This window comes from Callospermophilus lateralis, chromosome 7 (assembly GCF_048772815.1).
Source record: "Callospermophilus lateralis isolate mCalLat2 chromosome 7, mCalLat2.hap1, whole genome shotgun sequence".
Taxonomy (NCBI): domain Eukaryota; kingdom Metazoa; phylum Chordata; class Mammalia; order Rodentia; family Sciuridae; genus Callospermophilus; species Callospermophilus lateralis.
The window spans coordinates 3,540,133-3,554,617 of NC_135311.1; the positions used below are offsets into that span (position 1 = coordinate 3,540,133).

The 14,485-nt window shown below is 40.0% G+C and overlaps 1 protein-coding gene across 3 annotated transcripts in view; it reads left to right on the forward strand.

The window, feature by feature from the left end:
• Positions 1 to 1,307: 1,307 nt before the first annotated feature.
• Positions 1,308 to 14,485, forward strand: part of Snx27 (sorting nexin 27) — an 83,734-nt gene continuing 70,556 nt past the window's right edge. For 2 of the 3 annotated variants that reach the window (XM_076861901.1, XM_076861900.1), the window contains exon 1: positions 1,308 to 1,767. In XM_076861901.1, coding sequence (XP_076718016.1) covers positions 1,457 to 1,767 — 311 coding nt within the window. In that variant the 5' untranslated portion in view covers positions 1,308 to 1,456. The remainder of the gene's footprint in view (positions 1,768 to 14,485) is intronic. The other variant, XM_076861902.1, reaches the window with a different exon arrangement.

The following is a 14,485-nucleotide window of genomic DNA, read 5'->3' on the forward strand; positions in this document are numbered from 1 at the left end:
AGGGATGTATTTGTATGAGCAACCATGAGGGATAAAGTAATATCTCCCTCTAGGTCAAAGAACAGATTTGCTTACTGCTTCCTATAAAATGGCAGCTTCCTCAAGTTCAGTGTTTCTTAGCTGTGCTGTGAATCCACTAAGGGCACAGCATTCATTTGGGCCCTTTGTTTCAGGCATGTGTTACTCAGGAGGTGGGAAGGGCAAAAGGAACTGACACAAACATGCTGAAGCTCCTTGCTTCTTGGGTCTTGAGTAATAGACGGTCTTTTGTCTCTGACCCAGAAATCTTGTGTCTTCCACAACACCTAAGAAACAGTAAACAGACTTACCTTATCAGTAGGATGAAATCAACTGTCAGACTGGAGTAATAATGGCTTAAATAAGCTCATTTTCACTGTTTTTTACTCTCACTCTTTTTACTTCTCTTCACCAGGCACTTTGCACAACATCTGTAAGTTTGTGTTTTGGTGGGCAGCCAAAGCCACCAATTGCCACCATCTGTAAAGAATTCTATTGTTCTGCTGAGGAAAACACAATGAATTTAAAATAAAGGTAACTTCAAAACCATTGCACAATTGAAGTCATTACTGGACCGCTCTAACGCCCAGTTAGAGCTGTTTCCTTCCACGTTTTTGGTTTAGTTGGTGCAGCTCTTACACAGTTAGGACAGTTGCGCAAACACAGCTAGGCCTTGCTTCCGGTTACTCAACATCCGGTTGACTTGGACACTCTGAGCTTCAGTTTCCTCATGAGTGAAACAGGGAAACGAATTCAGATCCAGCTGTTTCACGAGGTGGTTCTGGGCCGTGAGTTACCAAGCAAGTTAGGTTCGTGCTGAATCACAAACGTCACCTACTACGAACCCCGTTGGGTTTCTTTCTCTCTCTCTTCCTTTTGTCCCTTCTCCCGTCGCCCCCACGGGGCTGGGGATCCACTCCAGTCCTCGTGCAGGCCACGCACAAACTCCACCTCTCTCCTCTGGGCTCCAACCTTAGCCCAATTAACGTTTTGGGAGGCTATGAAATGAAAGGACGAAACAAAAACAGAACCTTGCCCTAAGCCAGCGGACCAAAAAACCTCGCCAGGCTCGGCGCTAGGCTGGAGGCACTAGGCAGCACGTGGATCGCCTCACAGACCCCAGGAGAGAAACCACAACTCCCAGCAGGCCTTGCTCCCGAGCGTGCGCCCTAGAGCTCCGCCCAGGCCGGGCCCAGCCTCGCCCCGCCCCCGCGGCCGGAAACTACATTTCCCGTGAGGCCTCGCGGTGCACAACCTTCCGCTTTCCCCCGCCCCCTGCTCCCCTTCACCCCGCCGGCAGCTCCGTGGCCGTCTCGGTCCCGCGACCGGTGGTTCGGGCGCGCGCGCCGAGGGTCGCGCGGCTGCTGAGGAGGGCGAGCGCGCGCTGGGAGGGAGTGGAGGCGTAGGGGGGCGGGGGTACGGCTCGATTGCTCGCAAGATGGCGGACGAGGACGGGGAAGGGATTCACCCCTCAGCCCCTCACAGGAACGGCGGCGGCGGCGGCGGCGGGGGGTCCGGGCTCCACTGCGCCGGGAACGGCAGCGGGGGAGGCGGCGGCCCGCGGGTCGTGCGCATCGTCAAGTCCGAGTCCGGCTACGGCTTCAACGTGCGGGGCCAAGTGAGCGAGGGCGGGCAGCTGCGGAGCATCAACGGGGAGCTGTACGCGCCGCTGCAGCATGTGAGCGCCGTGCTGCCCGGGGGGGCGGCCGACCGGGCCGGGGTGCGCAAGGGGGACCGCATCCTGGAGGTGTGAGTATCCGGGCCCCGCGCCGTCCCCGCGTCTCCTCCTCCCTGTCACCCTCGGGCCGCTCCTCTCCCAACCCTGCCCGGGTCTCGGGACCCCCGCCTCCCCCGGCCTACGCTGCCCGATCCCTCCGTGTGAGTCGACCCACCTTCTCCCGGTTCTGCGACTCCCACACGCCTGTCGGTCGCCTCCAGTTCACGTCCTTGCGCCCCCAGTGCTCCTGCCCCTGCCCCCATGCCTTGGCTGCTTTCCGTCCCTTTGGCATGCCGTCTTTTGCTCCCCACTGCGCCTGGTCTGCTTCCTAACGAACGTCTTTTGCTCCTTACTAACGGCATCCCCTTTTCTGACCCAGCCAGGATCGTGTCTTCCTCAAGTTCTTGTCTTTAGCATCATAGTTTCCTGTTCCCCGCCACTCCCCTCAGTCCCTGTGGACTGTCCCTTCTGCCCTCTAGACCAAGTAAGCAGGACCTCTCGATCTGCTCCCACTTCACCTCCGGAAACATCTCTTCTTACTCCACTCCTTTTTCTTTCCCAGTCACCCTTCCCTTACTGTTAAGCACCCCCAGTGTTTCCCATTTACCTCTTGTCCTTTCTTCCCCTCCTTTTTGTATTCATAACCCCAACAGTACACCTTCTTTTCTGATCCTTGCATGCTTTTTGGTGGGGGTGAACTGGGGGTTCCGTAGTTCTGGTATTATACCCTGACTGCATCTGAGTGCATCCCTGTACTGACCTCCTATCTTCACTGCTGCACTAGACTCACACTTCTTTTGAGTACGGTTTATGGTGGAGCTGTCTAGCTCCTACTTTCCCCAAACTACAACCCCTTTTTGGGTCCTTGACTTCTGCACGTTTTTAGTGCATGCCCAGTTCCATTTTCTCTTCTACTCCATGCTTTTGGAATCCCATACTTGACTTTATCCGATTTCTCTCTTATAGGTTGTTCTCCCTTTCTTCTCTTTTTAAGGCCCTTTCTGCTGCTGCAACCCACCCTCTTCCCCTGCTGCAGTCCCTCCCCCATCATTCATCCTTAGTTCCCCACTGCATCCCTTAAAGCTCAGAGATTGCTGTCTTGTCTTGCAGTTTCTATGCAGACTTCGTCCACTGCCCTAATCTAGGTGTTACATTCATATTTTTGTACATGGTATTAAAATTCATATCGTGGTTGCTGATTGACTTGGAGAGTTCTCATTGTCTCCGATCTCTCTAGCAATCTTCAATTCTGTACTTCTCTTCTTACTGCCTCTATATTATATATTCTTTTTTTTACTTTTATTGTCTTGCTTCATGCTGACAAGTCTCTCATTTTTTAAAAACATTTTATTTTAGTTGTAATTTCCACAACTATCTGTCTTTGCTCTTTTAAAACAGCAGGTTTACCCAAGGTTTGAAAAGAGATGGTATCTTGAAGAGTCTGGTCTTTTTTTCTTTTTTTTTTTTTTTTCTTGGTGGACACAGTATCTTTATTTCATTTTTTTTTTAAATTTTAATATTTATTTTTTAGTTTCCAGCGGACACAACATCTTTGTTTGTATGTGGTGCTGAGAATCGAACCCGGGCCACACGCATGCCAGGCGAGCGCCCTACCGCTTGAGCCATATCCCCAACCCCTTTATTTCATTTTTATGTGGTGCTGAGGATTGAACCCAGTGCCTCACATGTGCTAGGTGAGCTCTGTACCGCTGAGCTACAATGCCAGCCAGCCAGAGTCTGGTCTTATATAGGAGTCCCTTCTTATTCATCTTGTGCCTCTGCTCTTACCCTTGATGGTCTTAATCTAGAGTATCTACTCATTTTTTCTTTCTCATCTCTTTTACCTCAAGAAAGAATAGGTCACCAAAATATGTCTTTGAAGATATTATACCTTTCTTGTTCTTTCTATAAATAGATGCTTTCTTTTCTCATTAGTGTCCTACAATTTTCTAGTAATCTGCAAATATATTCTTAGTCTTTTGGAGGGGCAGGACATTCATATATAGAATATAATAATGACCTTTGATTTCTAATATCTGAGCACGTAGTTGTTTTCTTCCTAGATAACTGAAAATCTGTAGTTAATGTTTTCTTCTGATAGAAGCTCTTGGAATTGTCATTTTCCTTTCCCTTTGGTCCAGCTGTTTATTTTTAGACAATGTATTTATAGATCTATTATAAAGTTTTTTTTTTTTTTTTGTATCAGGGATTGAACTAAGGGGCACTCAACCTCAGAGCCATGTTCCAGCCCTATTTTGTAGTTTATTTAGAAGAAGGGTCTCACTGAGTTGCTTAGCACCTTGCTTTTGCTGAGGCTGGCTTTGAACTCGCAATCCTCCTGCCTCAGCCACTGCAGCCGCTGGGATTATAGGTGTGTGCCACTGCCCCCAGCAAGATCTATTATAAAGTTTTAAATTATTTACTCTTTATAGGATCTAAAGGAACCAAACTTAAATAAAATTCTGTAGGTGACTACAGCTAAGGTGATCTGCCATATGTATATATATAAACACGCCCCCCCCAACAAACAAAGTTGGTGGCTTCTTTCCTTTATTATATTTTCTGTAGTAAAGCCCAGGTATAAATTAGGTGCTGTAAGGGAGACCCCAGATGATCCTTTAGGACAGGTAGATGGACTTGCCTCAGCTCTAGGTTCCAAGCTAGGAACCTAGGAAGTCTTTTCCTTCTAGAGAAAAGACATTGCTTTTTAGCACATCCCTAGTAATGAGTGGAGAACTTTGTCTCCTTTAAAGGGCAGGGGGATAGGACAATATTCTCTGGAAGGTTGTGATGATCAGAAATCTTCCTGGAATTGATTTCTCACCCTTCCCACTATATTTTGATATCCAGATTATTTGGAACTTCTCTGATATTGTAGTGGGAGGTAGTGATAGTTGTAACACAAAGCTAACCAAAGGGTAAATTCTCTGAAACCTCATCTATATAGTTTCTTGTTTGTTTGTTCTTTCCTTTTTTGTCCGCATCTTTTCCTTAGGTTTTCATGTGAGAGGAGGAAATAAACCACCAAAAAGACATTGTTCTTTCTGTACCTGCAGCTTGTTTTGATCGGATTTGATTGATGCTGAGTTTCCATAAGCATTCTTTAGACAACACTCTTTAGAACTTCCATTTGCCTCCTCTTTAAGTCAGCCTCTCTGTTGTCCTAGGAATATTTTCCATGTTGATGAAGTGCCAGGTGGGGTCTGAGTTAGGGATAGGTAGATTATCATTCTGTAGATTATTGTGTGTCAGGTTGTAGGTGGACTTTGCTGTTTAAGACTTGCCTATTTTAAACCTTTTCCCTCTTTGTACAAATTTGTTTTATTCCAATTTCCATATATTACACTCATAGAGGCATGAAAGAATAGTGACTGAGATTTAAGGGTATATAAGTTTGGATACAAGTAAGAGGCTGAGTCTCTGTGATCCTTTTAGAATCTGCTTATCAAGGTTCTGTCTTCACTGAATCTTGGAACTATCATTAAACTATTATTGGAGTCAGTCTGGTTTAGTCCTTTTTCCTATCAAAACTGGTTCCAGAGAGATTCATGTTGCAGGACTTGGTAGTGCAGTATAAAGAAGCCCTCTGGGCTCTGAATTTTACTACAGATGGAAAGTTTTCTTGACTAGCAACATTAGTCTCTACCTTGTAATTTTTCCGGGTGTAACATACACTGAGTGTTTTCCCTTTGATGTGTGTGTACCTGGAGGCTAATGTGTGAAGGATGCTTTCAACAAATGGACCCCAAATAAATATGTCTTTGTGCTAATTACATAGTATGTGAAGTAATTGACTTCAGGTTAATTTTCTTAAGGTTAAAGTAATTCCAAGGGCTTTTGATTTCTTGAGGAATGACTTTATGAAGCTTTTAGTGTGCTGTGAATTTGGATTTGGGATTGCCTAGATTTTTGAGGGATTAGGTTTGTCTCTTGGCTGTTTCTTTTGTCTCTTTGGTATTTGGATAGTGCGATCTTTAATCATGGACCCCTATGGTTGGTTTGCTAGCATTCAAAATCACATGATATACTTACACTAATCAGAGAATAAACGTTTTCCTACTTGATAGCTTTCAGATAATACACCCATCAGATTTCCCTTGTTAAAATTAAACCATAAGCTAAATTAGGGTACCTATATAAATTTTCTTATTGAGAGTCAACTTTTTTGCTTTGTTTTGTGTGAAAATTTGAACATGATTGAATAAAAAGATATGACATTGGTGCCACAAGAAGTATTTTTACAAGTTGTGTGATTCTTGTAACATTGACTGCTAAGTAACTTCTCAAGAACTGCTTTCTTAATCGTAATTGAATTCTATTTGGCTCACATTTTCCAGGTAGATTTTGGTAATAGTGTTTGAAATGCTTTATTGATCAGAGGAAAATTTTATGGCAGTAGTTCTCGTTTTTGTGCATGTAGGAATCACTTGGGTGTTCTTGTTGAAAGCATAGATTCTAAGGCTTACCTTTTAAGAATTGTGATTAAATAGGTCTTGCATGAGACCTAGAAATCTGTATTTTTTACTCCTTTGCCAGATTAGGGAATGCAACCCACATACAGAGCCACAGAGCAACACTAGAGGTACCATCATTCTCAGTTCATTTTATCACTATGGTTATGTTGAGAGTCATGAGGGAAGAATATGCTAACAAATAGTGATTTTTTTTTTTTTTTTTTAGGCTTTTGAATTCCAGTCTAAGTAGAAAATCAGAAAAGTACTAACTATTCTACCTGATTATGTATACTTTACTTATTGGATCTTGCTAAGCTCTTGCAAAAAAGGTGGGTTGTTAAGAGGTAGAATAAACAATCATAATCATTATTCTACTTTGCAATGTGTACAGTGTGTTAACTGTTTGCATTGTTTTTGCATTTGAACTTCACAACAGCCCTGGGAGGGAAATTATAAACTCCTTTGAGGGCAGGTATTATATCAAACATTCTGTATTTGTTGACCCTCTAGCCAAATGTCTGGTGGCATATAGAAGGTATTTCCCAATAAATACTTGCTGACTGAATATGAGTAAAATTACCCCACTTTGTAAGAGGAAAACTGAGTTTTGCACTAATGAGTAGCAATCAGAATTAAAGGCAGGTCTTTGCATTCTAAATATTTTACATTTCTTTGATTTTTCAGCTATTGACTATTAATAGTCAACTATTCTTGATTGTAATTCCTTAATTTATAATTGTTAAAATTCAGTTACATTCTTATAAACTTAGATAGCAATTGAACTTTGGTCTACCATAGTGAAATGTAACAATCTTATATATTTATTTACCCTTTATCTCCTGTTGTTAATTGGATAAGAGATGGGGGACCAAAGCAATCTTCTTTGTCCTTATTGTTGGTATCTTTACTGGTTGTCAGTGAAGAGAGCATGACAATCATAATTGTAACTTCAAAAATACTTCTAATTTCATGTGTAGTTAAAGTTGCAAACAAATAATACTGATTTGAAAACAGCATTACACTTTCCTCAGAAATCACTTCCACAGATTGCTGTAACCAGGAAAAGATCTTTCTTTATTAGCATAAAGATTTGTCTGGGTCTTATAAATTGTTGTGAACAGTTGTCTTTCCTGGTTTGTTTCAGTTTAGAGCTTGTTACGATGCTCTCAAGGATAATTATTTTTAAAGATAAGTCTCATTGGGAATAATTCTTACGATCTTGTAGATAAGCAAAGAGACTTAATTGACAAGCAAACACTTTATAATTTATGATCACAGCAAAGTGCTTTTTGAGCATGAACTGTGGTGAGTTCATTCATTAGATGATGGTATTACTGACAAAGGATATTGTAGTGGTTTAGGTAAGAGCCAGTTAAGTTTATTCTGTTTCTCAGCTGCCAGCCATATAGATGCTTTCTGTGCTTCAGTCAGGCAGTTCAGTAAGAGACTATTTATGGGTGGTACAATTCTAGCCCACACTTGGAAAAAATGTTTGTGCAGTTTAAAATATTTTTTCAAAAATTGCATCTCACAGCAAGAGATTACAACCTAGTACATATGCAGCAACAACAAACCACCTGAAACAAACAAATTTCACCAAAACTGTATTTACGGTATCAGGCATTCTGGTATTTTTTTAGTCTATTCAATATTTGGTTGTTTTGTTTAGTTTTGTTTTTTGAATGCGAATGGTGGCCCATAACATTAATCTCACAACTTGTTAGGTTGTGATTCACTGTCTGAAAAACATTGATTTAGGCATCACTTTTCCTGATGTTGGCCTACTACTAGCTCATGTTCAATCTGGTTTCACAGTTAAGCACAAACTATGTGAAAGTACTACTAGGCTTGTGAGTCAGTGTCCCTGCTTTTGAGCAGCTTACACTGCAGTGGAGAAGGTACAAATAACAATTTACTTTATGTAAAGCAAAATGAAGGAATGTAGGTGAATGAAATGCACAATGGGAATTTAAAGGAATAAGTGAATGTGCTTAGAGTATTAGTGGAGAGAGAGGTCATAGAGGCTTTTCAACTGTAACTGAAAGTCAGTAGGATTCCAGTGGCAGAGAAAGTGGAAGGATTTCACAGGCTGAGGAAATTGTGTGACCAAAGAGAGGAAGATGTGAAAAGTTCTTAGGCAAGTTAGGGGCCTGAAGTTTCTGTTTGTAGTCAATGTGGTGATAGAAACTGGAAGGGAAGGTTGAAGTGAGATCAAAAAGGGGTTTGAATGCAATGCTAAGATGTTTGGATTTCTGTTTATGAGCTTAGAATATAGTTGTATGTGCATTAATACCCAGGACTTCCTGTGAATTTATTTATTATTATTTACCAGAATAGGTTGAATAGCTTTTCCAAGGCCTAAGAGGAAAGTCACTTAGGATTAGAAGAATTTCAGAGCACCCAGTCTCTTGGGCTCTCTTATACTATATAAAGAAGGGAACTGACAACAACTAAGCTCTAACACACAGCATTAGAAACAGCTGATGAGAAGCTGGTTGGCATACATTTTACAATCCAGTTTCTGAAACATTGTATTTCTTTGTCTTATGTTTTAAATAACAATGATTATTGTTGGGTTTACAGTTGATCATATTTTCTTCCTTTTTTGGTATTGGATACTAGAAATTGAACCACTGATTGTACCACTGAATTATTTCCCCAGTTCTTTTTAAATTTTGAAATAAGGTCTCGCTAGTGAGGTTCTTGCTGAGTTCTGAGGCTGGCCTCTAATTCTTGATCCTCTTGCCTTAGCCTTCTGCCTCACTGGGATTACAGGTGTGCTCCATCGTGCCTGGCAATATTTTCATGCTTATAGGCTACAGGCCCACTTGTTCTTGATGTTTTGTTTTAGGTTTAATTTTTTTCCAACTCTGTTCCTCTGATTTGATGATGACTCCTTTAATTTAAGTCTTTTATTTAGTATCTTGTTCATTACTTGTTTGCCAGCTAAATAATTATTAGTTGAGGAAATGTACCTATTGGCTAGGTATTGAGTTGCTAAGTAAGGAGCTGTATTTGAGTGCCCTTATATGTATTTCCTCCTTTGAACTTCTGTTATGAAAACATTTTTTTAAGAAATCATTCATTTTTGCTTAAGCTATCTGATTTTTTTTTTTTTTTTTTTTTTGGTGTTGACCTCAGGACTTTTCACATAGCTGAGCATTCACTCTACCACACTTCCAGTCTTATCTGAAAAATTTTTAAACTGTTGTATCAGACCTCAGAGCTAGAACAACAGATCTGTGTATTCTATGGACTTGATACACAAGTAATTTGCTTACTTCCCTTTGGAAAAGTACAGAGCCATCTGCAGAGAGTCAGCTGCTTATGTGGATACTCTCCAGCTGCTTTCAAGAGGCTGATTATTCTTACAGAACTATTCAATGAAAATAACGAGGAACCACCCCTCCCCATACTGCAGTGCTTTTATATTCTGTGTCTAACCAGTTTTAGTTATATTTAGTATGTTTTAAAAATTGGGAGATGAATTAAGTATTTGGATATCTTGGAAAATGTGATGACCTCTTAGAAATTTTGGAAACTTTTTCTACTACTTTTGCTGATCAGTTTAAAAATCTAGAAAATTTATCACTTGTAAAGTTTGTCAACTGAATGTACTCTGAGGATTGCTTAGTTTTTACCCAATATTATAGTCATTTCAAGTCTGATAGGGTTAAAAATGTTTTGAATCTATTTTTCTAAGGTAAGTAACCTGCAAAACAGCAAGTAGTTTTGTTCTGTCTTCTTGGTATTTTGAGTCCAAGGAAATGTGACACTAAAGTTTCCTTCGTGAGTTATGTGCTAATAGATTATTCTACATTTCCCTGTCTATCCAACTATCTTTTAAATTACTGACTTGAGAAAGGCCCTACTACTGTACCTTTCTTTCTTTCTTTCTTTTTTTTTTTCTAATTATAGGCTTACAGAAACTGTAGTCTCTTTTCTTCAGCTTCCAAAATAAATTGCCCAAATTTAATTTCTATTAAAAGATGCTATTTGAGTGCTAAAGCTTTATATCCCTTCAAAAGTAATCTTTTGTTATTAATTTTTAAAGGTTATCTTTCATGGACCAAGATTGAGCTCTTTCCTTCCTTCCTTCCTTCCTTTCTTCCTTCCTTCAGTAGTAGAAGTGATAACTTTACTATTCATATCCATGCGCAATGCCTCTTGGGTTGAATTGAAGAATTGAATATTTAGGAAATGGGTGGTTGGTGGTTGTGTAGCCCCAGAATAAATTTATCACATCACATGAGAAATATTATTTTTAATTTCATTGTATAGTAATTTAGAAATTGTAGTGAAATTGAATTTCAGAAGGTTGATTCCTTCTTTGATAGTTTACCTGACTTGCAAACCAAGGTTGTTGATTAAACTGGTAGGTTTTATTTTTTTAATTTTTACTGTGATCAGTCTACCAAATCAAAAACATTTGGGGATTGCGCCTAAATTGGCCATGTGTAGGCAATTATTCAAAATGTAGCAGATCTCAAACTCTGAGTTGGTGTTAGGAAATGATTTGGGATTTGTATTTGTTTTGCTAGAGAATAACTGAGAGAGGACTGGGGTTGTGGTTCAGCGGTAGAGCACTCTTCTAGCACGTGCGAGGCCCTGGGTTCGATCCTCAGCACCACATAAAAATAAATAAAATAAAGGTATTGTGTACAACTAAAGAATAAATATTAAAAAAAAAAAGACAGAATAATTGAGAGAGATGTTCAGCCCCCCTTCCCCCCGCAACTTTCCCATTTCTTTCTTTCATTAGTTGTGGATGAACATTTATTTTTATTTATTTATTTATTTTTATATGGCGCTGAGAATCGAACCTAGTGCCTCACACATGCTGGCAGGAGCTCAACCACTGAGCCCCAGCCCCAGCCCCAGCTTTCCATTTCTAACATTCATTTTTCTACATGTGAAGAAGTAACCTATTGTTAAGTCTAGCCTCCTTCTCTCTCTCTCTCTCTCTCTCTCTCTCTCTCTCTCTCAATTTTTAGTTGTAGATGGACACAATCTTTGTTTTATTTATTTGTTTTTATGTGGTGCTGAGGCTCAGACCCAGTGCCTCACATATGCTAGGGAAAGTGCTGGGCCACTGAGCCACAACCCCAGTCCCTCCTTCCTTCTCTCTCTCTCTCTCTCTCTCTCTCTCTCTCTCTCTCTCTTTAAATACTTATTTTTTAGTTGTAGATGGACACAATATCTTTATTTATTTATTTTTATGTGGTGCTGAGGATTGAACCCAGGGCCTCTCACGGGCTAGGCAAGTGTTCTAATGCTGAGCCACAGCCCCAGCTCCCCTCCTTCTCTTTTTAAATAGACTATCATAGAATTGCTATATGCTGATGAAGTTAAAGAAAGTTAAAAAACAAAACGTCTTATTTAAACAAAATAAATCAGTGTTATATTTTTGAAATCAATATCAGAACATTCTTTAAAACATTAGTGATAATTATTTAGCCTCTCACAGGTGAGTAAAGGCGTGTCTTTTTTTTTTTTAATATCAAGTGTGGTGCATTTAGTTTTCATGAGGTGAAGCAGTATGGAATTGTGGCTTGGTGGTAGAGTGCTTGCCTGGCATGCATGAGGCACTGGGTTCCACATAAATGTAAAATAAAGATATTGTGTCCACCTAAAACTTAAGAATAAATATTAAAAAAAAAAAAACAACAGTGTAATTACAACTTTTTTTTTGGTACCAGGGATTTAACTCGGGGGCACTTGACCATTGAACCACATCCCCAGCCCTATTTTGTAATTTATTTAGAGACGGGGTCTCACTGAGTTGCTTAGCACCTTGATGTTGCTGAAGCTGGCTTTGAACCATGATCCTCCTGCCTCAGCCTCCCATGCTGCTGGGATTACAGGTGTGCACCACCACGACCAGTTACAATGACTTATTCTCATAGTTTTCATAAAATAAGAAGCTTGTCTGTCACACCACCCCCCATACACACTTTGAATTGAACGCTGGGCCTCTGGCATGCTAGGCAAGTGAGCTACATCCCTAGCCCTGTTTAGTTTTGATATAGTCTCTACTGAGTTGCCGGTCTGGCCTCAAACTTGCAGATCTCCTGTGTTAGTCTAAGCAGTAGCTGGTATTAGAGGTGTGCCACACTGCACCAGGCTACAGCTTCACTTATATCATTAACTGTTTATTTCTTATTCCTTCTCCTTATTTGCTTTTGCTGTCCTTGGTATCGATGTTTATTTTTTAAAATTAAAATGAATGACTGTTTTCATTGCATTTCAGTAAAGGAAAGCATCCTTATTTTGAAATTGTTTACATAGTAGAATGTCATTTTCTGATCTTATATATCATTTCTATATGCCTGCAGTAGTATAAAGCAAAATTACTATTAATAATAAAGTTTGAAAAATGTAGAGCCTACACAGTATTTTTGTGTGTGTGTGTGTGTGTGTGTGTGTGTGTGTGTGTGTGTGTTGCTAGGATTGAATTCGGGACCTGGCATGTGTTAAGCAGATACTCTACCACTGAGCTATGTCCTTGGCCTGAGCATGCACAGTATTTTTAATACCTCTAAATAGTGAAACCAGTTGGAAAACTAAAGAAGTAATGAAATGTAAAGAAGTATGTAAAGAGGAAAACATTGTGTTTGTGTGCTTGCCTTAATTTTTTCCCATTTATTCAGAAAAACATTTTAGTGAATGCTTAGTATATGACAAATATGGCATTAGACAGTAGGAACAAGAAGTTGAGTAACGTGTAGTCATTATCATTAGGAAGCTTAGGATCTGGGGGAATCTAGCAGATCAGTTGTAGTCCTGGAGTAAACTTGGGAAAGGCAAGAAAACACAGAAGGTGGTTCTTACTAGACAGGGGTTGGTAGGAAAGGTAAGGATAGTAGCCTCAGGTCTTTTTTAAGATCCAGTTGACTTGAAGTCTCTTGCCAGCCCCTGCCCTACAAGAAAACCCAGGACAATTCTTCCAAGTTCCTATAAAATATATTTCTGTCATCAGTTATCTGAACTAGGTGCCCAAAGACCATGTGTATCTTTTTTTGTTGTTGCTGGTACTGGGGACTGACCCCAGGAACACTTAACCACTGAGCCACATCTGCAGCCCTTTTTATTTTCTATTTTGAGATAGGGTCTTGCTAAGTTGCTTAGGACCTCACTGAGTTGCTAAGGCTGGCTTTGAACCTGTAATCCTCCTGCCTCAGCCTCCCAGGCCGATGGGATTATAGGCTTGCCGCCACTGCACCTGTCCCATGTGTATCTTAACATGAGTCTCCCAGAGACAGAATCTACTAAAACTAGGAGGATCATATTGTAGTTTATCATACAAAGAAAGATAATTTTGAGAATTTAAAGGAACCTAGTTAATTATGCCAGGACGAGAGCTGTAAACTAGGTGTATCCTGCAACCTGAAACAAGATTTATAGCCTTAATAATTTTAAATAGGGTATTTTAAAATTTGAAGACTGGAGTTTTAATTCTACTGGGAGAAAAATAAATGAGTTTGTTTTTATTCTTGATGACGAGTAATTATGTTGACTTCACAGGTAATTATCAAATGAATTTTTTTCTGAATAGCTTGATTATATTTTTATATTTATAAGTATCTTAAAGCCTGAAGCTTTCTTTTACTTTTTTTTCCCTGAATGACAAATATGATTCATTTATTCAGAAATAAATCTACCTGAGTAGGTTATATTTGTATCCCGATTGTCTTGGAATTAGAGTCTTTGAGGAATCTATCACTTTGCAAGTAATAAGGCCTGGTTACTTCTGGCTGGAGATATTAAGGTGAAGAACAGATAAACTTTATTTGTACTTTTTCTGCATTAGGCAGTATTTTTTTTTTAATTTCTATTAGTTATTGATGAACCTTTATTTATTTATTTGTGGTGCTGAGAATCGAACCCAGTCCCTCACACGTGCCAGACACGTGCTCTACCACTGAGCCACAACCCAGCCCCTAGGCAGCATTCTTTTTGAGTAGAACATCCAGCCAAAGGTAAATCTCTGTGATGGGGTAAGCTGCTTACTTGACAAATTAGTTATTCTCTTTTTTCGTATTTTAGGAACACCACATGCTGATTGACACACTTCACAGTTTCTCAACTTTGTGAGGGTCAAACTTTACTGTTATTAACACTCCCTTTTGTCCATGTTAAATTTCTAAGTTTAAGTGCTCTAAAAATATTGGCATACAGCACCTTCCTTGGGAGGCTGAGACGGGAGGATTGCTTGAGCCAAAGAGTTCCAGGCCAACCTGAGCAACTTAATGAGATCCTGTTTTAAAAAAAAAAAAAAAAAAAAAATTGGTATAAG